This window comes from Lytechinus pictus, chromosome 4 (genome assembly GCF_037042905.1).
Source record: "Lytechinus pictus isolate F3 Inbred chromosome 4, Lp3.0, whole genome shotgun sequence".
NCBI lineage: Eukaryota > Metazoa > Echinodermata > Echinoidea > Temnopleuroida > Toxopneustidae > Lytechinus > Lytechinus pictus.
In genome coordinates this window covers 9,678,233-9,705,749 of record NC_087248.1, presented here as the reverse complement: position 1 = coordinate 9,705,749, position 27,517 = coordinate 9,678,233, and the positions used below count along the sequence as shown (strand labels likewise).

Sequence of the window (27,517 nt, the reverse complement as noted above, 5' to 3'; positions counted from 1 at the left end):
CATGGAACATTAAATAAAGAGCCTCTCAGTCATTAAATCTCAAACAATAACTATCATAATTCAAATAATGAGTTAAGGCGAATTCTTAGAATGAAATATATGAACATTATTTTCATCAAGATTTGATATCGAAAAAGATAAGGCATTTGAAAGTTTTACATTTTATAAATGAAATGAAGATTAGATTTAGATGTCAAAAACGTAAAAGGCTTGTATCATAACTTTCATGAAAATGGTAACCATCGCCCGATGAGGGACTCGAACCCGCGACCCTCAGATTAAAAGTCTGATGCTCTACCGACTGAGCTAACCGGGCTTGTTGTAGATATTTATACATTTTAACTGGATCGAATTCAGATAAGTGAGCCGATTATGTCATTAATAAATTCGTTCACAAACTCTTAATGTTTTGAAACATTTCATCTCAAATACTATCGATAATCAAAACATGTTTTAACTCTTCTATGAACAATAGTAATTGCATGTATTTATTTAGACTTGTCATTCAACAAAGATCTTCTCAATTATAAATTCTATATACATTAATGTTAATTATTTGGTGTGTCATTTTTATAATGTTTTAAACATTTCGTATACAAAAGTTGAGGCTAATTATTAGAGTTTTTGCAATAAGAAAGCTCAAAATTTATAATGACTATGTTTAGATGTCAAAAACTCAAAAGGCTTTCAAAGTTCTAGCATGATCTTCGTAAAGAAAAAATACTAACCATCGCCCGATGAGGGACTCGAACCTGCGACCCTCAGATTAAAAGTCTGATGCTCTACCGACTGAACTAACCGGGCTTGAGATAGTTGTGTATCAACATGACTCAAATTCTAATAAGTGATCTAAGGATGTCCTTGATTATTTAGTGCACATTTTCTTAGTTTTTTTTATTTTTCATCGCAAAATTTACCTACAAATCTAAGATAGAGATAGATTGTTTCATGAAAGAACAAATTTTGTTCATGGAACATTAAATACAGAGCCTCTCAATTATTAAATCTCCAGTAATAATTATTATGTTTTAAATAATAAGTTGAGCCGAATTTTTAGAATGAAATATACAAACATTTATCAAGATTCGATATCGAAAAAGATAAGGCATTTTAAAGTTTTGCATTGCGTAAATAAAATGTAGATTACATTTAGATGTCAAAAACTTAAAAGGCTTGTATCATGACTTTCATGAAAATGGTAAACATCACCCGATGAGGGACTCGAACCCGCGACCCTCAGATTAAGAGTCTGATGCTCTACCGACTGAGCTAACCGGGCTTGAGTTAGTTGTGTATTAACATGACTCAAATTCTAATTAGTGAGCTAATGAGTTCTCACCTTTTTTAAAATTTAATCGCAAAACTTACATATGAAATCTAAAATAGCGATCGATTGATTCATAAAAATGAAATTTGTTCATGGAACATTAAATAAAGAGCCTCTCAGTCATTAAATCTCAAACAATAACTATCATAATTCAAATAATGAGTTAAGGCGAATTCTTAGAATGAAATATATGAACATTATTTTCATCAAGATTTGATATCGAAAAAGATAAGGCATTTGAAAGTTTTACATTTTATAAATGAAATGAAGATTAGATTTAGATGTCAAAAACGTAAAAGGCTTGTATCATAACTTTCATGAAAATGGTAACCATCGCCCGATGAGGGACTCGAACCCGCGGCCCTCAGATTAAAAGTCTGATGCTCTACCGACTGAGCTAACCGGGCTTGTTGTAGATATTTATACATTTTAACTGGATCGAATTCAGATAAGTGAGCCGATTATGTCATTAATAAATTCGTTCACAAACTCTTAATGTTTTGAAACATTTCATCTCAAATACTATCGATAATCAAAACATGTTTTAACTCTTCTATGAACAATAGTAATTGCATGTATTTATTTTGACTTGTCATTCAACAAAGATCTTCTCAATTATAAATTCTATATACATTAATGTTAATTATTTGGTGTGTCATTTTTATAATGTTTTAAACATTTCGTATACAAAAGTTGAGGCTAATTATTAGAGTTTTTGCAATAAGAAAGCTCAAAATTTATAATGACTATGTTTAGATGTCAAAAACTCAAAAGGCTTTCAAAGTTCTAGCATGATCTTCGTAAAGAAAAAATACTAACCATCGCCCGATGAGGGACTCGAACCTGCGACCCTCAGATTAAAAGTCTGATGCTCTACCGACTGAACTAACCGGGCTTGAGATAGTTGTGTATCAACATGACTCAAATTCTAATAAGTGATCTAAGGATGTCCTTGATTATTTAGTTCACATTTTCTTAGTTTTTTTTATTTTTCATCGCAAAATTTACCTACAAATCTAAGATAGAGATAGATTGTTTCATGAAAGAACAAATTTTGTTCATAGAACATTAAATACAGAGCCTCTCAATTATTAAATCTCCAGTAATAATTATTATGTTTTAAATAATGAGTTGAGCCGAATTTTTAGAATGAAATATACAAACATTTATCAAGATTCGATATCGAAAAAGATAAGGCATTTTAAAGTTTTGCATTGCGTAAATAAAATGTAGATTACATTTAGATGTCAAAAACTTAAAAGGCTTGTATCATGACTTTCATGAAAATGGTAAACATCACCCGATGAGGGACTCGAACCCGCGACCCTCAGATTAAGAGTCTGATGCTCTACCGACTGAGCTAACCGGGCTTGAGTTAGTTGTGTATTAACATGACTCAAATTCTAATTAGTGAGCTAATGAGTTCTCACCTTTTTTAAAATTTAATCGCAAAACTTACATATGAAATCTAAAATAGCGATCGATTGATTCATAAAAATGAAATTTGTTCATGGAACATTAAATAAAGAGCCTCTCAGTCATTAAATCTCAAACAATAACTATCATAATTCAAATAATGAGTTAAGGCGAATTCTTAGAATGAAATATATGAACATTATTTTCATCAAGATTTGATATCGAAAAAGATAAGGCATTTGAAAGTTTTACATTTTATAAATGAAATGAAGATTAGATTTAGATGTCAAAAACGTAAAAGGCTTGTATCATAACTTTCATGAAAATGGTAACCATCGCCCGATGAGGGACTCGAACCCGCGACCCTCAGATTAAAAGTCTGATGCTCTACCGACTGAGCTAACCGGGCTTGTTGTAGATATTTATACATTTTAACTGGATCGAATTCAGATAAGTGAGCCGATTATGTCATTAATAAATTCGTTCACAAACTCTTAATGTTTTGAAACATTTCATCTCAAATACTATCGATAATCAAAACATGTTTTAACTCTTCTATGAACAATAGTAATTGCATGTATTTATTTAGACTTGTCATTCAACAAAGATCTTCTCAATTATAAATTCTATATACATTAATGTTAATTATTTGGTATGTCATTTTTATAATGTTTTAAACATTTCGTATACAAAAGTTGAGGCTAATTATTAGAGTTTTTGCAATAAGAAAGCTCAAAATTTATAATGACTATGTTTAGATGTCAAAAACTCAAAAGGCTTTCAAAGTTCTAGCATGATCTTCGTAAAGAAAAAATACTAACCATCGCCCGATGAGGGACTCGAACCTGCGACCCTCAGCTTAAAAGTCTGATGCTCTACCGACTGAACTAACCGGGCTTGAGATAGTTGTGTATTAACATGACTCAAATTCTAATTAGTGAGCTAATAAGTTGACACTTCCTTTTTTTTATTTAATCGCAAAACTTACCTATGAAATATAAAATAGCGATCGGATGTTTCATGAAAATAACATTTGTTCATGGAACATTAAATAAAGAGCCTCTCAGTCATTAAATCTCAAACAATAACTTTCATAATTCAAATAATGAGTTGAGGCGAATTCTTAGAATGAAATATATGAACATTATTTTCATCAAGATTTGATATCGAAAAAGATAAGGCATTTGAAAGTTTTACTTTGTATAAATAAAATGAAGATTATATTTAGATGTCAAAAACGTAAAAGGCTTGTATCATAACTATCATGAAAATGGTAACCATCGCCCGACGAGGGACTCGAACCCGCGACCCTCAGATTAAAAGTCTGATGCTCTACCGACTGAGCTAACCGGGCTTGTAGATATGTATACATTTTAACTGGATCCAATTCAGATAATAGAGCCGATTATGTCATTAAGATATTAGTTCACAAACTCTTAATGTTTTGAAACATTTCATCTCAAATACTATCGATAATCAAAACATGTTTTAACTCTTCTATGAACAATAGAAATTGCATGTATTTATTTAGACTTGTCATTCAACAATTCTATATACATTAATGTTAATTATTTGGTATTTCATTTTTATAATGTTTTAAACATTTCGTATACAAAAGTTGAGGCTAATTATTAGAGTTTTTGCAATAAGAAAGCTCAAAATTTATAATGACTATGTTTAGATGTCAAAAACTCAAAAGGCTTTCAAAGTTCTAGCATGCTCTTCGTAAAGAAAAAAATACTTACCATCGCCCGATGAGGGACTCGAACCTGCGACCCTCAGCTTAAAAGTCTGATGCTCTACCGACTGAGCTAACCGGGCTTGAGTTTGTTGTGTATCAACATGAATTAAAATCTAATAAGTGATCTAATGATGTCCTTGATTAATTAGTTCACATTTTCTTAGTTTTTTTTATATTTCATCGCAAAATTAACCTCTAAATCTAAGATAGAGATAGATTGTTTCATTTAAAAACAAATTTCGTTCATGGAATATTAAATACAGAGCCTCTCAATTATTAAATCTCCAGTAATAATTATTATATTTTGAATAATGAGTTGAGCCGAATTTTTAGAATGAAATATACAAACATTTATCAAGATTCGATATCGAAAAAGATAAGGCATTTGGAAGTTTTGCATTGTGTAAATAAAATGTAGATTACATTTATATGTCAAAAACGTAAAGGGCTTATATCATAACTTTCATGAAAATGGTTACCATCGCCCGATGAGGGACTCGAACCCGCGACCCTCAGATTAAAAGTCTGATGCTATACCGACTGAGCTAACCGGGCTTTGACGGCTCATTAAAAAATTGTTTAAAGATTTGAAAGCATATTTATAATGAATAATTTATAATGATTTCTAGTTGAAATCATCATCATTATGGAATCTCATTGTACACTCTCATAATATGTTCGTACCATCTCAAAGGTTCATTAAAAACTTCCTGACCGGTGGTTAAGACAATTAATATAGAAGCTTCAAATTTCAAGGTTTATTCATGTCAACATTCTACATTTTCAAATATCAACAACCCAATACAAACAATAATAAATGATACAGATTTCCGTAGATAAGCATAAATAAATATCCTTGTAAAATATGAAATGTATACATTACTAAATAACAATAAAAGAAAAAATACAAAGTATTCTTGAATTTGTTATAAAATAATGACCCTATACTCCCAGTTCATTTTGCATACATGTTTTTTTTTTTACCAGTAGTTATTAAGTACATATTTTAACCAACTTCAATCATATAATCAATATGAATTAGGTTGAATGAATGAATTGTGAAAGTATCAAGCAAGGTAAAGATGGTTGATTATAATTGTAACACAATTAACATTGAGACTTCATAAGGACCAATGCCATCTGTTAACCGATATACGATGTATGGAATGATTATATCATACCCATGGAGTTTCTTATACCATTTAAACCCAATGTACGAAATTAAAATTGAACAGCGCCAGCCCATGACCTAAACTGATGTAGTTCCTGTGGTTCCCATGATACAACATTCTGATCATGTAGTCTGACCATTACACTCGAGGATGATAACCAATTTTCCGCTTCTCTTCCCCCATTCATCGTACAAATTAACACTTGCAAAGGAATCAAATGATTATATTTTGCTTCCAAGTTTTTTTTTTTTTATTAAAATTGATTGACCCCCAAAAAAATCTTTATGAAAAATTCTCAGTTTATTTCATCTTGTTTTATGAAAGGGTATTTGTATAAAGACTATCCTAATACACGTGGTAATTTATATCGAGCAGGTGGAGGGGCTCAATGATGCCTAAAACGGCAACATATTTACTGACATAGCAACGACCCTCGTTTTTATATAACCTGTTGAATGTGTTTTTGCTGTTGTTACGGCCTTTATGACCGCCGTACTACCATGGGCGGAAATCCCAGGGGGGACGTGTCCCCCCTACTCAAAATAGTAGGGGGGGACACAATATCAATTGTCCCCCCTAATATTTTTTGTCTTTTATGATGGTAAGAAATGCATTATTCTGAATCGAAATAAAACATGTATTTTGGGACGAGTTGGGACGAGATGACCGTACTTTTGGGATGATAACCTTTTTTTTGCTTGTCAAATTTTCCCGCCCTTGTCCCCATAGGCGGATCTAGGGGGACCTAGGGCCCCCCCCCCCTATTGGCGGAGCAAAAAAGAAAAAAGGGAAAGAAAGAAGGAAGGAAAAAAGATGGAAAAGAGAGGAGGAAAAGAAAAGAAGGACGACGAGTGCATAAAATAAGATGAGGGGAAGACTTGGAAAATAAAAAGAATCTTTCGTGCCACTATATAAAATTTTCGCTCGCGCTTCACGCTCGCATTGCCTGTTAGGTGATTTACATATCTTGTTCAATATGGAGCTCAAATATCAAGTTTGTAAGTCAATATACAAAACATATTTCACCTCGGAAATCGAACTTTCATTATTTTGTGTGATTAACAAATTGATTTTTAAAAAGTGCTCTGTAAAAATGTCAGTTTAATGGTTTAAATATTTTTATCAACATTTGCTGCTTGCGCTGCGCACTCGCAAATTTTGATTTATCAGGTACCTATTATTTTCGTGTATTCCATAAAGTTTTCAAAATATCCCTTTTCAGGTCTGATTGTCAAGACGTATCAGCTAGCGCTGCAGGCTGGCATTTTGATTGGCGAGTTAAGTATGTTTCAATATTGATTATGCAACAAACTACTTAAAATCCCCTTTACATGACAGTTTATCAAAAGTTTTAGCTCGCGATTTGCGCTCGCATTAATGGTTAAAAATATATTAACTGATGCATCCTATTCATAATTACAAAAGTGAAATGTCCAGTTCTTATGCCATAATATCATCAGATTTCGCGCCCTCATTAGGCATTAATAAATATGATATTGATTTAATAGTTAAATTGTCCCTTTTGTTTCATCTCGCGCTTAGCAAGAGGAATAGGAAGATAGTCATCATTTTCATTACATGTCATAAGGATGTCCCTGTCCTATGTCAAAACTCAAAGTAATAATAATGAAAATTTTAGCTCTTTTTTTAAAGTGCGATCCATATCCATCTTACAATTTTTCTACAAAATGCTTGAAATATAAAGCTGTAATTGACTCTTTTTTCAGATCGGAATATCAAAGTTTCATGATTTTCATGATTAAAGATGTATTTAGACTGCCTAGATTCTAGGTCTAAATATGAAACACGCGCGCGCATGTTTATTCAAATACTCAACTTGTTCTCTATTTAAATCATTATCCAGTTTCAGATCACAATATTCAAAATTTTCTGCTAGCGCTTTGTGGTCGCATTATTAATGTAGGAAGACCCCCTATAACTCATCCTTTTCATGATTTACAAAACATTGATTTTGATTGATTTATTTTATTTAAACACGGTAAAAAGCCCTCGATCAGCCTATGGCTGTTTACAAAACATGAACAGAGTGGCCCATTTTTAGGTCTAAATCTCGATTTTTTTTCTGCTCGCGCTTCGCGCTCGCATCAATTGTTGAATTATATAGCTACCCTGTTCACGATTACAAAATTTGATTAAAATTTTCCATTCTTTCTTTAGAAATTTTCAAAAATTTTCAGCTCGCGCTTCGCGCTCGCGTTTTTTTTATTGTTGAAATATGTAACGCCTTCATGGCTAAGTGCAAGCAGTCCTTAACAGGTACCTTTTCAACAGGTACCAGTTCAAATCGTATATACAAATTTTCTGCTCGCGCTTTGCGCTCGCATTATTAATACTCATCCTTTTCATGATTTACAAAACATGAATAGAGTGTCTCGTTCAGTATATATTATAGGACTAAATCTCGAAATTTTCCGCTCGCTCTTCGCGCTCGCATCAATTGTCTACTTATATACCTATTCTGCTTGAGTTACAAAAAGCGCTTAGAATTTATATTCTTTAGGTGAAAATGTAAAAAAAAATCAGCTCGCGCTTCGCGCTCGCATTATTTGATTATTAAATGCTAACTGCACGCAGTCTTTAACAGGTATCTTTTCCATCAGTTCATTTCTGCTCGCGCTTTGCGTTCGTAGTATTTTTTTCAGGATAACAAACATTGCCCACAATGTTCAAATTTTAGGAAAAAATACATAACATTTCCAAAAAATTAGCTCGCGCTCGCATCATATAAATAAGGATTATGATATTATATATGAATTCATAAGAATAAAGCTAAGAAGTGACTAATGAGGACTACCCCTTCAAAGAAACAAACAAATCATCTTCGAGCTGCCGATTGGGGAAAATATGGCTGAAACAAATTTCCGCCCCCCTCCTATTGGCGAAGGCTGGATCCGCCCCTGTGTCCCCCCTACCTTTTGTGAAAGATTTCCGCCCCTGCGTACTACAATGCTTTAAATTCAAATTCTTCTGTAGGTTTAATGACAGAGGAATCTCTTTGTTATATAGCGTTCCTTGGATTTCAATTCTTCTTTGATTATTCAATAAAGGTCTGGTCCCACTGGCCGACGGACACAAAACGTATTCATAACGGGTACAGTGGACAAGCAAAATTTCGGGTTGGCTCCATCGGTTTTCATCCGCTCCCAGACAATGGACAAAATGGGCGAACAATGAAATCAGAGTGGACGGATGCTCGATGGATATAGAGCGTAAAGAGTACACAACGGATACATAACGTTTCCCAACGGATGGCAATATTCTTGTCCGTTTTACATCCTCTCTGCATCCGTAAGTGAAGTGGGACCAAGCCTTTACATTACGAGCCTTAATATGTCGCATCTAATTTTTTTTTCAATGTTCTTGACATTCATGGTTGTCGTTTGATTATTCATTACAGAGAAGGTGTGGACCCTAGCAATCGGAGATTTTGGTGTCAACCTTGAGTATCTGTAAGTATTATCATCAATGAAAGTTCAATTTCAAAATTAATAAAGAGCAAACTGCTGATTTGTTATATACCTAGTACCTCACTGTCACGATTTACACTGCGTACCTAATCGTGGAGTGATCGTAGTGATTTGATCAGATCGTATCAGTTTAGATTAGCCGTGGCAATCGTATTGATCGTAGAGAGAAAAAAAATGAATGGTTAAAAATTTCCACGATCATCTACGAAAGGCCAATCGCGGCGGTCTTATGACTTTAACCCGGCGACAACTGCTCCGATGTAAATCCACACGTTAAAGGAGAATGAAACCCTTGAAACCAGCCGAATCCATATCAAAGAGAAAAATCAAAGAAACATATTGTTGAAAGTTTGAGGAAGATTGAATGAATAATAAGAAAGTTATGAGCATTTGAATATTGAGATCACTAATGCCATGTAGATCCTCCAATTGGCAATGCGACCAAGATCTGTGATGTCACACACGTACAACTCCCTCATTACTTTAGTACTTATTTCACTTATATTCTCACTTTTATAGAGTCTATCACAAGGTGAGTTGTTCTCTTTATAAGAGGACAAGTACAGAGGTTTCACAACATTATATCATTGATGAATCGTTTGTCATATGATTAGAATGAGCAAAAATAGATGTTTTGGGGTATATTTTCAGTGTCCAAAAGGGGAGAGTTGTTCATCTGTGACATCATAGATCTTGGTCGCATTGCCAATGGGAGGATCTCCATAGCATTAGTGATCTCGACATTCAAATGCTCATAACTCTTCTATTGCTAGTCCTATTTTACTCAAACTTTTGTTGATCTTATTCTTTGATTTTTCTGCTTTCACAAAAGCTAACTTGCTCCAAGAGTTTCATTCTCCTTTAATTGAAGAAATAGTATTTCCTATTGATATGCAGACAAACCAGGGGCTTGCACATGGGCCTAGGAACGGTTTTGTCTTTTAACAGGGGGCTGGCTTAAATTTGAAAAGCAAAAAAAAAAAAAAAAAAAAAAAAAAATTAATTAATAAATAAAAGACAAAATAAAAATGTATTTAACTACAAAATGAAGGTGATTTTGGTGCGAGAAAAATTAGATAAGCTAAAACAGGTTCTCACTAAAAATGAAGATCATTTTGGTTACATTTATGTTATATAGCATACCAGATATCAAGGGGTGCTGCCTATAGTAAATAACATACGCAGCACCCCCAAAGTTAAAATTTGGGGGTGCTTTAGCACCCTCAGCACACCCGCTTCCCAGGGCCATTGGCGTGCATCACCTCTGAACGTGCATGTTCTGATTACACTTTTCCCGGATGGTGTCTCGTATAGCTGTTTCACCCTGATTGTAAGTCGTTTCGATACCTATATGCCTACCAGCTAAAGTTGAAAGTAGATTTATTAAATTATTAATTCCAAAAGGCATGTGAATGATGAATTAAATGTTTTCAAACACAGATAACGGTTAGAAAGTATAGAAGAAATGCACTACCATAAGACGCGGAGATGCTGCATGGTTATAGCACCAGAAAGGTGTACCAGTAAGTGTTAATCCTTTCAGTTTGATTACACCTGTTGTTGATTGGTTTCTATCCCCTTCTCAGGGACGAGGCGTCTTATCAGATCAAAGGATACAACATTGATGTGGTCGAAGCAGGTAGGATATGACATATGACCCCCCCCCTCTTCCACCCCTTACCTTCGAAACTGCAAGCACGCTAACCTATTAAGGATTTGAATAAATTCTTCTGGTCTCGGGAGAAGTCTAGCACATGTGCCTATATTGGGTGGCAAAACTGTCGAAGGGGAACGCCTTTCCCCAAATGATATAATTTGATTAAAGTACAGGAGCAAAATGGTGAACATTTCATAATCATTGAATAAATAATAGATAGTCTTTGGGTTTTAAAGGGATGGTCCGGGCTGAAAATATATCTAAATAAACAGAGTAAAGTTCATAAAGCAAAATGCTGAAAATTTCATCAATATCGGAACGAAGTTATTGAATCTTAAAGTTTAACAATATTTTGTGAAAACAGTTATATGCACATTATCATGAATGTTCATTAGGTGGGCTGATGATGATGTCACATCCCACTTTTTCTTTTTCTTTTGTTATTACATGAAATCATAAATGTTTCATTTTTTCATACATGTGTAAATGATGTGTCTCCATTATGATGAAATAAGTTGCGGCAATAAATAACTAATCAGTTGTCGATCCAATTACTTTAGTTCTTGGTAGAATTTTTTTTTAATAAACCTAATGTCATACGATAAAATACACTCTAAATTACAGGGATTTAAAATAAATCCTGATCGGCTGTGAATAGGGACCAGTCGATTTTGGATTTAGATTTGAATATTAAGGATTTATATTCAATCCACAAATGCTTAAAATTTAAATCTCTAAGATTTAAATCTAAATCTTTAAGATTTAAATCTAAATCTTTAAGATTTAAATCTAAATCCAAAATCGACTGGCCCCTATTCACAGCCGATCAGGATTTATTTTAAATCCCTGTAATTTAGAGTGTACAAAAGAACAATTGTGGATATGACATCATCAGCCCACCTAATTAATATTCATAAAGACATGCCTAGAACTGTTTCACCAGAATAATGCAAATCTTTAAAATTCAATAACTTCGTTATTTGTTATCCGAAATGGTTCTCGCACATTTTGGCATGAATACGCAATGAGCGAGTAAATGATGTCATGACCTCTCGTTCTTTTTACCTTATTTCATTCTATTTAATTAGTTTATGTTTCTTATCACACATAACAAGTTTCAGCAGAGGTACATTCAATCAGTAGTCGGTCATATTTGTACATTCTTGGAGCAGAAAATTGAAATCATTACAATTTCATTTTATACTATGATATGGAATACATAAGAAAAGTAGGTAGATTACATCATCAGCTCACTCGCTGCATTTTAATGATGACATGCAATTTCCAATAATGCATTTATTCCGCTTAATCAACACTCATCTTGGGGCAACGGTAAAATGTATTTTTATTTGTCGATTTTTAGTTGTTGTTCAAGCCCTTCTCTGCCAAGGGGATATAATAAGTGTGTGTAATGTATAATGTACCATTCGCAACACAAATACAGGAGTTTGCGCAGTCTGTATATCCGGTAAATTCGGTAATTTCCCCCTTAATGAATATGAATGATTTGTGGATAAACGCCTTAATAATTCTGAAGATATTTTATGTAGTCACTCTTTTTCGGCTGTTTTAAGTGGATCTTGAATGCCTATTCCCTCCTATCCAGCCTGCCTATATGCCTTTTCACTTTCTCCTACCTACCTACTTTCTCACCCTCTCTGTCGTTCTGTTATGTATTCAGCATTTTGTAATCAATATTAATGTTTTCAAGGGATTTATTTTGATCATTTTTTTCAGTCTGTCGGCTCGCTAATAAGACTTGCGTTCTAATGAAGGACGTCAACCAACGGTGTTGGGATTCGGAACCAGGCCAGCAGGCACGGGGAGGAGAGGGATTGCTGTCCGGTTGGTACGATGCGTGCACAGGTGAGGTGGATGGGAAAATGAATTTGGAAGTTGGTGTGATGTCGACGGTCAAGATGGCTAAGAACATTTTGATGTGTGATGATGGTGGTGATTATAATGATAATGACGATAATGATGAAAATGGTGATAAAGAATTATGGTAAATAGGAAAATGATGATGGTGATGATGATGACGACGATGGAGGATGATGATGATGATGACAATGATGATGATGATGACGACGATGGAGGATGACGATGATGATATGATAGTGATGAAGGTGGTGGTAATGATGATGACAATGGTATTAAAGATAACGAGGGTGATGATGACGATGATAACGACGATGATAATGATACTTCAACCCGGCCTTCTTCTTTTCTAGCCTCACTCTGACTCTCTTTCATTCCAGGTTGGGTTAAAACCTACCCGAGAAGTTTAAGTTTTGACTTCACCCGAGCCTTTGTGAAAAGAAAGGACGTAGCCCTCTACGCTCCGAGATCATCGACCATCAACTTTCGTAATCTAACTGGACTCAACGTCGGCTTCATCGACGGATGGGCCTCGGATGAACATTGCTTAGCTAGATATGAGGCTGAAAACATTTTGGTAATTACACTTTAATACATTTCTCTTCCATGTCTACCGTGTGAGTAAAAAAAACTTGACACCTCACAAATCCCCAATTAAAATAAGGAAAAATATGTCTTTAACCCATAATTATATATGGCCTGAAAAAGTATGTTCTCCAATTTTTTTATGCGGTATGTGTTAACGCTTGGATGATCAAGAGGTATTCTTTGCAGTGATGTTAATTTGGATTTGCGCCAATATAAGGCATGACTGCAATAAATGAATCCAGATGTCAATGGTGTCATAATCCTACAAGGGTTGCATTAAAAACCATTTCAAAACACCTTCTCAATAATTTACATTATCATTGTTTAATAAACAGTTTTTAGTATCAATTCTCAAGCTAATTTCATTGAAAAGGGATTTGCAAATGTGTTTACTATAACTCATGATCATGTGTGATTATGACATAATTGGCCTCTTGATTCATTTATTGCAGTCACGCCTTTCTTTGGCTCAAATAAAAATTTGCATTACTGCAAAGAATACCCCTTGATCATCCAAGCGTGAAGACATACCACGTAAATATGGTCTAAAATTATTCGGGATAAGATACTCTTTCAGGCCATATATAATATATATATGTGTTCATGAAATATTTGGGGATTTGTGAGGTGTCAAGTTTTTTTTTCTCGCACGGTATTGTATGTTGTGCAACTATATATCTGGCAAACTTAAACGTAATCATTAATCTGTACCTGTCATATTGTGTTTTGTAATATTTGTTTTAATTAATTGTAATATGTTCATCATATTATGTACAAATGTGAAACGGAAATCATTTTATCATATCAAATCAACCCAATAAATCAACTAATCTGTTATTAAGCAGGTCACGGGTGTACAGGGTTTTTTTCGGGGGGGGGGGGGGACTTTGGGGGCCATGGAGCCCCAATTTTTCCGACCAAGAAAAACATCAGAAAATGAAGAAAAGGAAAGGAAAAGTGTGAAATGTGGTATTATTTTCCAAATATTATGTCAAATCTATCACAGAATTTGACTCTTGTGTACATGCATTTTTCTATAAAGAAATTGTTACCCCATACGCCATTAACTCATTACGCTACTGATTTTTTTCGGATTGTTATTTCGTAGGTTCGTAAATCCGAGTATAAGATAAGGTAAACACTGCTCCTACAGTTCCTTATTCTTGAATTGTAACAAGGTTCATTATTCCAAAATTTCGATAAAGAGTTCGAAAATGTAATAAGGTTTTCAGTACAACAACAAAAAACAATAACAAATAGACTATAGGAACATTACTTCATTTTGGGGCTGTCAAACCTTCAGAATCTTCCCGAATATTGAACCTTATTTAATTTCGGACGAACCTCCTGTATAATCCTTAGACTGACTAACGTGTGAAATAATGAATTTTTGGACTGTTGAACATTTTAGAATAACGAAATAACGAATTGTAACTAGGGATATTTGTGGGTCGTCTGAGTTTTTATCACTCGGAATTAACCATTAGACTTGTTAATGACCGTGATTTTTTTTTACTATTCATTCCTGAGTATTAGATACTTACAAACAATAACAACTTACATAGAAGACTGCTTTAGCTGTATTACCAGATCACATTTGTTAAATTTCTCCTAACTTACAGAGACTCTTCGGCTTTACAATGTTTGCCTTCACTAAAAATACGTAATTAAAATAGGCCTAATCAAACCAATAGGAATCAAAATCAAGTACAAACTTCTTAATTTCTATTCAAATTCAAACGATTCAATCAATTTTCGCAAATCAGCTTTGCGGAGAATGAATGAAATCTAAAACAAAAAGAAAATGAATAGAATGTATAAGAAAATAAATATAAACGTAGGAAGATTTTGATCCAAATCATATTGTTTAGATATGTTTAACACTCATTAAGAGAAAAAGAATGTTTCATTTTTTTCCAGCTAACTTTCTTCTTGTGCCGAATGATAAAAGACAATTGAAAATTGATGAATTTATTCTGACATCGTGGTGTATAGCGGTTCGGACTTGGGAGTGCAATATAATATTTAGATGACGTCATTTTTATCGTTCAAAATATGGTTTTACACAGATAGAACACATAACCCCTCTTTTTATGATCTTCTTCATTCTCTCCTCCATTTTCACAAATAAAAAAAATAATTGGAGACTGACACCTCTTCCGCCCTGAAATACAGTTATGGTAATGTTTTTAATGCAAGGTCATATCAATTTTCTAAGAGAATAATTTAATATATTCAAAGTGGATGCGCATAGCGCTGTCAGTGGTGTGTTCTAGGCGTGATGGATTAATGCACACACAAGAAAAAAAAATCTCATACAATTACGAGTAAAAAGCAAATTCGAAATCTTGGTTGGCCTGGCAAAAAATAACCAAATGCTGAGAGTTAGGGCTTAGTATTATTTAGATTTTCTATGTATTACGTTACTCCCATCAGTGTGTCACGAAATTCACAAAATATCATTGTCCTTAGATGAAAAAACAAGCACTTGTTTTAATATTTATGTTACTCAATAAGCTCTTACCGCATTTTATATGTAATATGATTAGTCTTAAGCAACATTCTACCCACACACTCCGTAACTCAAACAATATAATAAACTTGAAAACACCCAATAGAGACTTTGCACGAAATAGCAGCCTATATCTTGCCATACTTGATTTTAATTCATTTGCAGAACGTATTCGCACTTTACCAAATCTTAATTCATTTGAATCTGAAATTGAAAAAGTCCTAAAATCTTGGTTATCCCTATTTACCCAACTTTTTTATTTTGTTACAATTGTGTTTTTGTTTTCTGTTTTGAATTTGTTTCTGTTTGGTTTCATCCTCCCTCTTTTGTTTTGTATATAGGTTTTTGTTTTACTTAATTTACTTTATTATGATTTGTTATTCTTTCTATTGGTTGTATATTGCACGGCCTCATTTGAAAACCAGCCATTGGCTGATCGAGGGCTATTTACCGTGTAATTAATAAATCAAATCAAAATCAAATCATTATGCTGCATAACAATAATTATTTTCATCAATTTTGCAGGCTGCAAATTAATTTTATGTTTCCCACTATCAAAATATCCCTGTGTTGCAATAAAAAGGATTGTGCCGTATAATTGGTAATGGAAGATAGGAGAAATAGGAAGGAAGGAATTTCCTCTATTCTAAACAAATTGGAACCTTTGTCCTGTATTTGGAACTTCAAACAAGCAGAAGAAATTTTTAACGATTATCTAGAACCGTTCTTGGTCTTACAAGGAACCTGTTAAAGGGGTACTCCGGGCTGAAAATATTTAGATCTAAATAAATAGAGTAAAATTCACAAAGCAAAATGCTGAACATTTTCATAAAAATCGAATGATAAATAACAAAGTTATTAAATTCTAAAGTTTATCAATATTTTGTGAAAACGGTTATATGCACGTCGTCAGGAATATTCATTAGGTGGGCTGATGTCACATCCCCACTTTCCTTTTTCTTACGTTACAACACGAAATCACAATTGCTCCATTTGTTCACACTTGTGTGAATGATATGTCTCCCTTATAATGAAATAAATTGCAGCAATATATACACAATGCCCCAAATCAGTTGTAAATCCATCTTTTTAGTTCTTGGTAGAAAAAATTGAATAAACCTAATTTCATATCATAAAATACAAATGTAGCTTTGTTATTTCTTGTCCGATTTTGATCAAATTTTCAGTGCTTTGTTTGTCTGATTTTTCTTGATATGCATAAATCATATTATTTCAGCCTGGAGTACCCCTTTAAGGCCCTCGAATCTTTTTAGTCTCTCTTTCGCTTTATTACGTCCAGATATAACATGTTAAATAAGATCAAATCGGTATGTCCTAAATTATATCCCGTGATCTATCAGAGAATGTCGATTTATTTTATGAAGGAATGTTGATTTGACAAACTGTAGGCTTAGGAGAAGAGCATCCACCATCGTCCATTCCGCCGGTTACTATGTACAGAAATCCACAATCTGAGCGGGGGTTGTCAGGCTGATTTTTGTTCCAATCTGAAAAAATAGAGAAAAGAACATAAACGATTCTTTCTTACTCCTGAGACGCCCTCGAAATGCACATCGAGCGGGCTTGTCAGGATAACGTGCTATACAGGGCAGGAGAGGTGGTCTTGCACGATTTCCTAAGAACTTTTCTTTCCTCTCTCCTTTATTTCCTAACTGATATAGATTCAACAAAGAAATTATTCTGCTTTGAAAAAAAAAGGAAAGCAAATTTACAAGGCAAGAATAGTCAAAACTGACTAGTTTGCCTATTCAAAATAACAACAACAACAACTTTCTCGGGATGAAATACTAGTATCACAGAGGCTAAGTGCGCGGCGCCCTCTTGCGTTGGATGACGCCGACAGGTAAATAATAATAAAGGTGGAGTGAAAGAAAGAAAGAAAAGTACAAATATATTGATAATAGATTTAGGAACAATTAACAGTAGGAAGAATTGAATAAAGGTGTCTTAAAGGAAGAGTGAACTGTGTGTGGTCTCTCTTTGACTGTGTGTTATAAAAACATAGTCTTAAAATATACGTTTTCAGATATCTACTAATACTACAGATAGTAAATTGACCTATAATTGTATATGTATAGAGAAACTTAACTGTTTTGAGAGGACAAGTAATTGTTTTGCTACTTGGTAACACAATTATTGCGGAATTTAATGTATTGAGTACTTAATTAGCATGTTATTCAAGTGTGTCTATATTACTAGAATACACTAGCATTATGGATCAGGAAACTGGCCAGGTATGAATAGTTGAGGAAACGAGATGGTGCTATTGGTTCGTATCTGCTTTAATGTAACGTTTAAATGTGTCAATGTGTGAAGGTGCCACAGGCCTAATTACAACAGAAGGCAAAAGATATTAATTCGACACAACCCATTCAAATTTTTAAAAATTTGATATTGCTAATTGACAAAAGTGTATGTACTAGTATATGATTGATCATCTAACACTGATAATAGGGAGGGCAACTACTGAACTTCCTTTGCCCAAATTAGGACGAAATATTGATGACTTTGGAACTATTCTTTGACTGGCGGAAGAATTATGGGTACTTTACAGTTGTTTTGGGTATGAATTTGATCTTCATAAATGCCGATTTTTTTTCAAAATGAGCTGGCAAAGTTACCCTATTCTGGTCAGATATGGAATGTCTGATATATCCTATGCACTGGTAGTAAACATTTAACCCTTCAATTTCATTTCTTTTTAACAGTACAATTTTTAACACACTAGTTACTATTTTAACGCGCGTGATCCCTATACGACACCAAGTTTGCCTGCTTTCACGAAGTCATCATTATTTTACAGTGATTGCCTGACTCTCCATGGAGAACACTACCTTTTACACAGGCAATATGAAGTTGGTACCCATTTGTAATTACAAACTATAGAAATAATTGCAAAAATTTTGTGACAAATTTTTGGATGACGTAAAGCTGGTGATATGATAAACTCCAGCGGCGGATCCCGAAATTCATTGCTGGGGGACACCAAATTCCAAATAAGCTACTTGGAAAATAATGAGAAATAAAGTGCATATAATTCCCTTGCGGCTGGTGTGTGTCGGCTTAGACAGTCGTGATCCCAGTCATCCCATGCGTCACTGGCGTATCGATGGGGAAGGGGGTTGGGGCGCTTGCCATCCCCCCCCCCCAAAAAAAAAAAAAACGTCCACGACCAAGAAATAAAGAAGGGGAAGGGGAAGAAAGAAAAGGAAAGAAGAAATATGATATTTCCTAAATATTATGTCAAACTCTGTCCCAAAATTATAGATTTTCAATTAAAAACAATATTTTCGGTCCCTTGCTACTGTTTAGAAGTTTTGCCCAATATGCCATATTCTGTCCCCTCAAAATCTTCGTCTCTTTACGTCCCTGACATGGGTTTCAATGAAGATAGGTTATAGAACGTAGCAGGATCTGCTTAGGAATACCAGACCCTAACCGTTCCCCGAATCGTCACGGATATTCATGAAATAATACAAATCTAGACTCACTATGTTATCAGGCTCCACCCCCCCAAAAAAAAAGGGGGTACAAAGACGGACGTGGGAGGGGTGGGAGCATTGACAAAAATATTGGTACTCAGGTATTTTTCGCCTGTAGGTATTATACCTGTTTCCCATTTTCACGATTTGCCCCACGATTAAAACGGTGATCTTAGATTTTGTAGATCGTAGTGATCGTATCAGATCCTATTACATCGTAGATCTTTTTAGTTGTGGCAATCGTAATGATCGCTGAAAAAAAACTGAATGGTTCAAAAATTCTCATGATCAGGTGGCGTTCGTGTTGGATCGCAGGACAGTTGAAACGAGAATACCTAGCTCCCACTTTCACGATTAACATGATTAAAACTGTGCTTTTAATCGTGGATCGTATCAGGTCATATCAGATCGTATCAGATCATATCAGATCGGTTGTGGCAATCGTATTGATCGTAGAAAATTTTTAAATGGTCCAAAAAAAATTGCGATTATAGTTACGAAAGGCCAATCGTCGCGTTCGCAATGGATCGCACGACAGTTAGAATAAGGAATGATAATTTACCCCCACCAAGGATAAGGGTGATGATAAGCCTAGAAATATGCCCCTTTTCTCATTTTTAAATTTCTAACTCCAGAAACTGCCCCTTTTTTCTGACTTTGATGTTGGTTTGTTTTTCTTCCTGAATCTCAGCCACGATATACGTACTGTTGAATGCGAATTAAGTTTAGTGACAACCCCCCCCCCCCCACCTCCCTCTCCGGGCGTTATGACATTGTGAAGCGTCGTCCACTTTCCGAGTTAAACCAGAATCATTTACGAACTCAGCTGCCTGAAACGAAAAAAAAGTTTTATTGGACTTCTTGAATGAATCAGTTGTTGGGGATTGTTTTAATGTGAGATGGAGTTTGTTCTAGTCCATCGAGGATGCAACAGTGAAGGCTGGGTTATTAAGAGATTTGTATACCGAAAGAAGTAGCTTAAAAGTAATCCGGTGTCTAATAGGGAGCCAGTGCAGTTATGTAGCAGGGGTTCAGAATGCCGCCCGTCTTGTTTTAGAAGTCCGCTAGCGCATTCTGTGGGCGCTGGCTGGAGACCATCTAATTGGGCTGCTAGCTGATACTGAAGAAAAAATATTGTAAAAATGAATACGAGAAAGGATAATATCTACTTGATTTACACCACTTGGTATACATGGTTAGATGAACTTTGTACAAACCAAATTTTAATTTTGACAAAGTAAAAACAAGAAAAAATAATGTAAGTAAACGACGTGGAAACTAAACTGGGAGTTGTGACGTGCGCCTGTAATCCAAGCTACGTGGGGAAGTTACAAATTGATGCGGAGGTTCGAGGTCCGAGCCTTTGTCACGTCTTTCGGATGGTGACGTTAATGGCCGGCACCAGATAAATCGTATCTGTTATACGTCTGTAAAATATCAATCACACATACAAAAGAACTGCATGGGCATTCGACTATATAAGATTATGAGATTTACAAATTGTGTATTAGAAGAAGTGATGTGCACTGCATACCAAACGGCAGTTGATAGGAGACCATTGGACTATCTCGGAATTTAACCAACCGATTGTAGGTCAAGTGAAAAACCCTTCTAACATGTCCAAAGTACTTACTTCTATATGAACTGGTTGTACCCAGACCGTCCCTGATGCACACCCATGTCCCCTCGACGTCAATGTCGTTACAATTCATCCAAGGTGAACCGCCGGATACATGGCGTTCCAGAAGATCAAACTCTTCATCGCTCTCTATGAACAACAGGGATGGTTTAATCCTTTCCCCGTTATCGAGTGATACCTCGGGTAAATTTGAACAGAAGAGTCTAGCACTCTGCCAGTTCGATATGTCTTGAGCGATTAGAAAGCATTTGGTTATCCCGTAAACCCATCCATCTGGACATATACCTAAATTATCTGATTTGATATTAAAAAAATAAACAGAAAAACAGGTATTGATATTTCAATGATGATTTTCAATGATGATTCCAAGATTTTCGGTCTTGTATACTTTTAAACCATGGAAGGATTCAAACAAAAAAGAATGCATCAACCATTGTAACAAATAATGAAACCCACGAATTAAATATCAGGTTAGATTCCAGACGATAAAACACATATATAGGCCCTTTTAAGTAACGGAATCAGATGTTAATTTATTCGGATGCCATTTTAAAAAGGTATGCATTACAAACCTATAGGTAAGGGCCGGATACATAATAAGTAGCTATTTGGGTTTCTAATCTTTTGTGAGCCTTGTGCTTGAATCGGTATGGGTGTTTCCATTTACTAACACCCCGATGTCTGACACACCTTTTCCCCATTCACTTTTGAAAAAGTAGTGAATATTCATTAGTGTCTCATGTATTTTGCACCAAAAAGAGGCGTGGCAAACTTCGGCTTTTATGATATTTATTGCTATTGAATATCCATTATTAGCCATCAACGCTTCTTCGTGTGAGGGCAAGAATGGGAAACTAAACAGGGTCTTGCCCAGCGATCTACCGACCTTGCCTGGCCGCGCGCGCGGGATGCGCATGCCAAGGGCAAGGCTGGCCGCCCAGCCGCCTGGCTGGTTACGGTTAACGGGCGGTTTATGCCCATATAGCAAGCGACGACGAACCACGATGACTTGAAAACGAATAAGTTCGACCCTGTTACTGCCACAAACTTGGTTATGACTGAGAACAAATATTTGTCAGATTCATACATTTAAACATCCCAGGATCGAAAACCATACCTCAGAGATCATTAATTACTCATTTCTAAAATTCTCGCTAAAAGTTTAACGAGCATTATTATTTTTAGAAAAAAGTTTATCGTTTTCTTCGCGTAATGAACATGATGAAAAGGGACCAATCAGCGAAACGAACATCGTTGATGGCCAATGGAACATGTTCAATAACACGCCTCTTTTTTATGAAAATACATGATGCACTAATGAATAGGGGAAGGCGGGGTAAGTTGTGACAGTTTTTGCATGTTAGAATTTATATGATTTATAATCTTGTAGAAATAAGTACCTTGCCTTAAAATTAAATTCTTTTGAAATATTTTTCACCTATATATAACTTCCTACCCCCACACTGAAAGTCATTGTCACCTTTGCAAAAAGAGATGTCAAATGGCTCAACTTGCCCCATCTGCGGAATAAGTTTGAGCCACCTTCTGGGGTAAGTTGAGCCACAAAAACTTGTACAAAATGTATGGGGGAAGAACCAGCATGCTAATTTTTTCATTTAAAGTCTTTTCACTTGCTCATTCTCTATAAATACTAACATCCTCTAAAAGGAAAAGGACAGTCATGTAAATTTGCTCCTTTCAGCCTGCATATCAATGGATTTTATAGGTTTTTTTTTAAATAAATACATTACCATAAGAATTACCATGGCTCAACTTGCCCCATGTTGTCGGTCTCAACTTACCCCAGTCCGAACCTAATGCGATAATTTCGTATCCTTACATTTCTTATGCATCCATCAAACAGACTATGACAAGAATGAAGATCCATACCTGGACTAACAATGTTGTTCTTATGTCTTTATTTAATTTAAAGACGTGTGTTTGTGTGTATTATCTATTTCACACTCTTTTTTACTTTCTTGACTGAAATTTGTATTTTCCCTCTAAAAAGTACTTTTTGTTTCAAAGTTGAAAGCAATGTGATGGGGTAAGGGGTTATGCTATGGGTCATCAATACATGACAGCACCACAATGTCAGACTCATTCATTGTTGGCCTGGGGCTGGTGGATCATCTTGCCCCTCTGTTCAACTTACCCCGCCCTCCCCTGCTTCTTTACGTGTACAAAAGTGAATGGGGAAAAGGGGTGACGAATAGGGGTGTTAGAGGTGTCAGTACATGGAAACACAATCGGCATGCATTAACATATTTTGATTGTGGGGAAACCTTTGTAGCACAGTGTTCTATCATGCCACACATAGCCCGGTTAGTAGCACCAGCGGGAAAATTTTCTCTGCTTTATACTACCAGAGTCAAACAGCCCTTTATGCAGCTAGGAATAGATTTCTTTTTAAGATTTAATTATATTCTTTCAGATGACTCTTTTTTTTTTCATTTTGCGAATGCACCAGGCACCGAGCAATTTGTACCGCCACGCTAAGTTTGGAGGCACACATACGGACCCCGTTCGATTTTCATTTCTACGGCGTGTGAGGTCCCATTATTCCCTAATTCGTTTGAATAAAAAAATCACACTTGGGAAGATGCCCCACTATTAGATTGTACTGCGGGTCTGAATCAAATGCGATGAGACCACTCAGATATACTGATGAAATAAGTAAATAAAGAAATAAATTAACATTATTTTATTTATATTAACTAGATAGTGCCAGAGAATTGATTTGGAAATTGGGAACATACATCTCCCGCAGTGTACTCCTTCGTAGGCTGCCACACACACGCAGCTATATCCATCAAGCTCTTCCACACAGGTACCTCCATTGAGACATGTATGCGAGTGGCAAGCTGAAAGATAATGACATAAATTTATTATTATCATGACAATTGTCGAGGGATTGTGGGCAGTCTGGTTCATTTAAATGTGGGCTTACCTCTCCAAGTGTGAACCAAGCGGATTGTTGTTCCCATATCTGATAAAATATGCCCACAGTCATGACAGTAGTAGTATTAGGAAGACAAATTATTGATAACAAGAGAAATAATAATGAATCGGCGATGATGATAATAGCAATCTTATAATGATAATGAAGATGACAACTTCCATAATTCCTTTTCAGATGATCCTTATCATTACTATTATTATCATTTTAGTATCATTATTCTTATTATTGTCATTATTATTCTTTTTATTATCATCATTGGCAGGGTCCATTGTCAACAGATTCTGCTATTGTGATCTTGGTTAAGATCCCCACCCCTCCTAAAATGCACACACACGCACCCTCACACACACACACGCACACCCCCCCACACACACATATATATATATATATATCCGTCTTATGAATTTTCATGAGTATTCAAGAAAAGTGACGATTTGTCTATTCGTGATCATGTGACAAACTGTAATCGCTGCAAATAGCTCCATATAGTTTTCTTCTATCTCCGTATATTTTTCGATATACTTTCATGGGGAGAACTGCGAATGCTCATGCTCGATATGTTCCCAAACGTCATGAACGTTGAACTAGGTTCGGCAGCGTTAGAATTGATCTAGATTAGTAAAACCTCAGCAAGGACTAGGTCTACAAGTTAAAGAGGGATATATTATATAGAAATATATACGATGATATACGATATATACGATAATGAAGATGTCTGAATGTGGGCGAATCACCCCCTTCTTTAATTAAAAAGATTGATGAGTTACACCGTTGAGTTGTCGATTACCTGGCTGCGTGCAGTACAGGTTGACTTTGTCTCTCAGTTCTTTTGGAGTTCTGACGTCATATTCAAGATGATCACGTGGTAGATACTTGGGAACCAGTTTCAGAGTTTCTCCTGTTTGTTCAGAGATACCATAAGGACAGGGGGCATCGGGTTGAACGGAGGGACATGATCCCACTCCGTCAGTACCTGTTACAAACAGATTCATGATCATGATTCATTTTTATTCATATCCACAAGAAATAATTCAAAATAAATGTAACAAACATTCCTTGCAATGTCATAACTTAGAATAAACAAGGTGCACAATGCATAAATTTGTATTTTGATTAATATACAGTATATAAACTACAGTTAACCATGGGATTCTGTAAAACAGCAATGATTGTTCTCTGATTAGACTGAATGACATTTAGACCAAAATACCACGGACCTTTACTGGTTTTTAGCGCCATTCTTGGTCACGTGTTTGATAGAAATTATGATAAATCATTACTTTAATTAGTTATAAATCTAAAAATGTTAGAGATGTATAACTAATTAGGATGTCTTTGAAAGTTAAATTCAGTTTTGAAATTCACATGAATTTCAAAATGAAATTAAAGTTTCAAAGTCATGCTTCTGTGTGAAGTCAAACACGTTATCCATTTCTTTTTACCTCTGACTTTGAACCTGCAAATTAGAGACAGCAAAAAATATTTCCAAATGATAGCTGACTAAACATGATAATGTTTTATAACTGTTGAATTACTAAATCCTTAATATTTTTGATTTGCAACTAATTAAAGTCAAGATTTGTCATAGTTTCGGTCGCACACGTGACCAAGAATGGCCTTTAACAGAAATGATTAGTAGCCGATATTGTTCAATTGTCCGTGGACCATATTAGTATTGGGTACTCAATGTATTCATTCAGTTCATCACACAATGACATTTAATACAAGATGTAACAAATTTAATAAACTCAAAGGGTGTTTACATTGACCGACATAGATTCATAAAAATATACTGCATTATTGTATACAATTGACATCATAATTGTATATGACATTGGAGAATCAGGATTTAACTTTTATGTTGATCATACCAGGCGAAAAAATAGAGAATTGAATATGGGTATTGGACCGGGTGCCAATGGAGTTGACTAAATACATCGTCACGAATACTGTTTCAATTCAAACAAACTCTACAGTAGGCATACAGACCAAGAGTTTGGGGCCACCAGCCTCGGACAAACTTTCAGGTTATCAAAAACAACCTTTGTTTTAAATATATTCAAATTGTATGCATACCTGTCAATTTTAAAGGTTTGCATAAAATTTGAATATGAAAACCAACTGGGATTCACATAAGTGCAGTCGAAATCAGTTGGAAACATGCTTGTGTAATATAATGGAACTATCATAGCCTATTAATTTGCTTATATGCAGAATGCAGTGTTATGTATGATAATCTTTTAAATTTGAGGGTGGCCCCAAACTTTTGACCTGTACTGTACATGAAAGTAAAATAAACCATATTAAACTGATATAGTCATGTCTACATTTTCTGTAATCTAATCTCATACAGGGGCGTCGCTAGGCCTTTTCCAGGGGGGGGGGGTGTAAAGGCCTTGAATACCGACAAATGTCGGTACCGATTACCGACATCCGACGACCATCAGTCATGGTAGAGTTACCGATTCTCCTCAGTCACATTTTCTTTAGGGGCAGATCCAGCTTAACCAAGGTTAAGTTTTTGAAATGCTGTCATGACTTCAAAAGTATATAAACCTAGTTCATTATACTTAGACATAAGGGTAATAGTATATCACTGAAGATCCTGCCTGAGTTTCAGGTCACATGATTAAGGTCAAAGGTCACTTAGGGTAAACAAACTTTGGCCATGTTGGGGTTATTTGAGGAATTGTCATAACTTTAAAAGTTTATGAATCTAGTGCATGAAACTCGGACATAAGAGCAACCATGTATCCCTGAATATCATGCGCGAGTTTCAGGTCACATGACCAAGGTCAAAGGTCACTTATGGTCAACGAACTTTGGCCATGTTGAGGGTATTTGAGGAATTATCATAACTTTGAAATTTTATGGGTCTAGTTCATCAAACTTGGACATATGAGCTTCAACTATCCTTCAACATCCTTTGCTAGTTTCAGGTCACATGATTAAAGCCAAAGGTCATTTAAGGTCAACAACCTTTGGTAATGTTTGGGGTATTTGTGGAAACGTCATCATAACTTTAAAAGTTTATGGATCTAGTTCATTTAACTTGGATATAAGAGCAGCAATGTATCCCTGAATACCCTGTGCGCGTTTCAGGAACATGGCCAAAATCAAAGGTCATTTAGAGGTCAATGAACCCAGGCCGTGTTGGGAGGATGTGTTGAATCGGCATCATAACTTAGACAGTTTAGGGATCTAGCTCATGAAACATCGATATTAGGGTAATCAAGTATGAATAATTGTTTGCGCATGTCTTAGGTCACATGATCATGACCAAAGGTCATTTTGGGTCAATGGACATATTTTATTATCATAATCTCTTTTCAATTGCAGCACTGCTGCTATATCGAATTGCATAATGCAGGCGAGACTACCAGAGGCGTTCCGCTTGGTTTTTGTCTCGCCTGCATAGCAGAGCGAGACTATAGGCGCTGCTTTTCCGACGGCGACGGCGGCGGCGGCGTCAACATCAAATCTTAACCTAAGGTTAAGTATTTGAAATGACATCATAACTTAAAAAGTATATGAACCTAGTTCATGAAATTTAGCCATAAAGTTAATCAAGTATTACTGACCATCCTGCCTGAGTTTCAGGTCACATGACCAAGGTCAAATGTAATTTAGGGTT

At 35.2% G+C, this 27,517-nt stretch overlaps 2 protein-coding genes and 5 non-coding genes across 7 annotated transcripts; 1 reads left to right on the top strand and 6 right to left on the bottom strand.

Annotated features, from left to right (window-relative positions):
- Positions 1–243: 243 nt before the first annotated feature.
- Positions 244–316, bottom strand: TRNAK-UUU (transfer RNA lysine (anticodon UUU)). The gene has a single exon. It is a non-coding gene; the product is annotated as a tRNA-Lys (tRNA).
- A 1,345-nt stretch (positions 317–1,661) lies between these two features.
- On the bottom strand, positions 1,662–1,734 carry TRNAK-UUU (transfer RNA lysine (anticodon UUU)). Its single transcript has one exon. It is a non-coding gene; the product is annotated as a tRNA-Lys (tRNA).
- Positions 1,735–3,079: 1,345 nt separating this feature from the next.
- On the bottom strand, positions 3,080–3,152 carry TRNAK-UUU (transfer RNA lysine (anticodon UUU)). The gene has a single exon. It is a non-coding gene; the product is annotated as a tRNA-Lys (tRNA).
- An 872-nt stretch (positions 3,153–4,024) lies between these two features.
- TRNAK-UUU (transfer RNA lysine (anticodon UUU)) lies at positions 4,025–4,097 on the bottom strand. The gene has a single exon. It is a non-coding gene; the product is annotated as a tRNA-Lys (tRNA).
- Positions 4,098–4,966: 869 nt separating this feature from the next.
- On the bottom strand, positions 4,967–5,039 carry TRNAK-UUU (transfer RNA lysine (anticodon UUU)). The gene has a single exon. It is a non-coding gene; the product is annotated as a tRNA-Lys (tRNA).
- A 3,680-nt stretch (positions 5,040–8,719) lies between these two features.
- On the top strand, positions 8,720–13,281 carry LOC135153951 (uncharacterized). The gene is made up of 5 exons (XM_064098907.1): positions 8,720–8,965; positions 9,075–9,126; positions 10,731–10,783; positions 12,539–12,667; positions 13,060–13,281. The coding sequence occupies exons 1-5, from the start codon at positions 8,926–8,928 to the stop codon at positions 13,269–13,271; spliced, it is 486 nt and encodes a 161-aa protein (XP_063954977.1). The 5' UTR covers positions 8,720–8,925; the 3' UTR covers positions 13,272–13,281.
- Positions 13,282–17,156: 3,875 nt separating this feature from the next.
- On the bottom strand, positions 17,157–26,334 carry LOC135153971 (aggrecan core protein-like). Its single transcript, XM_064098961.1, has 6 exons — positions 26,288–26,334; positions 25,326–25,339; positions 24,671–24,856; positions 23,681–23,785; positions 20,916–21,215; positions 17,157–17,287 (listed from the first exon to the last, which is right to left on the bottom strand). The coding sequence occupies exons 1-6, from the start codon at positions 26,332–26,334 to the stop codon at positions 17,157–17,159; spliced, it is 783 nt and encodes a 260-aa protein (XP_063955031.1).
- Positions 26,335–27,517: the final 1,183 nt, after the last annotated feature.

Coding starts and splice junctions, on each gene's coding strand:
- LOC135153951 (XM_064098907.1), top strand. CDS start 8,926: ATGGCAATATTCTTGTCCGTTTTACATCCTCTCTGCATCC. Junction 10,784..12,538: donor CATTGATGTGGTCGAAGCAG/GTAGGATATGAC, acceptor CATTTTTTTCAG/TCTGTCGGCTCGCTAATAAG. Junction 12,668..13,059: donor TTGGTACGATGCGTGCACAG/GTGAGGTGGATG, acceptor CTTTCATTCCAG/GTTGGGTTAAAACCTACCCG.
- LOC135153971 (XM_064098961.1), bottom strand. CDS start 26,334: ATGACTGATGGTCGTCGGATGTCGGTAATCGGTACCGACATTTGTCG. Junction 23,786..24,670: donor CCTGTACTGCACGCAGCCAG/GTAATCGACAAC, acceptor ATTATCTTTCAG/CTTGCCACTCGCATACATGT. Junction 17,288..20,915: donor TACAACCAGTTCATATAGAA/GTAAGTACTTTG, acceptor CTATTTTTTCAG/ATTGGAACAAAAATCAGCCT.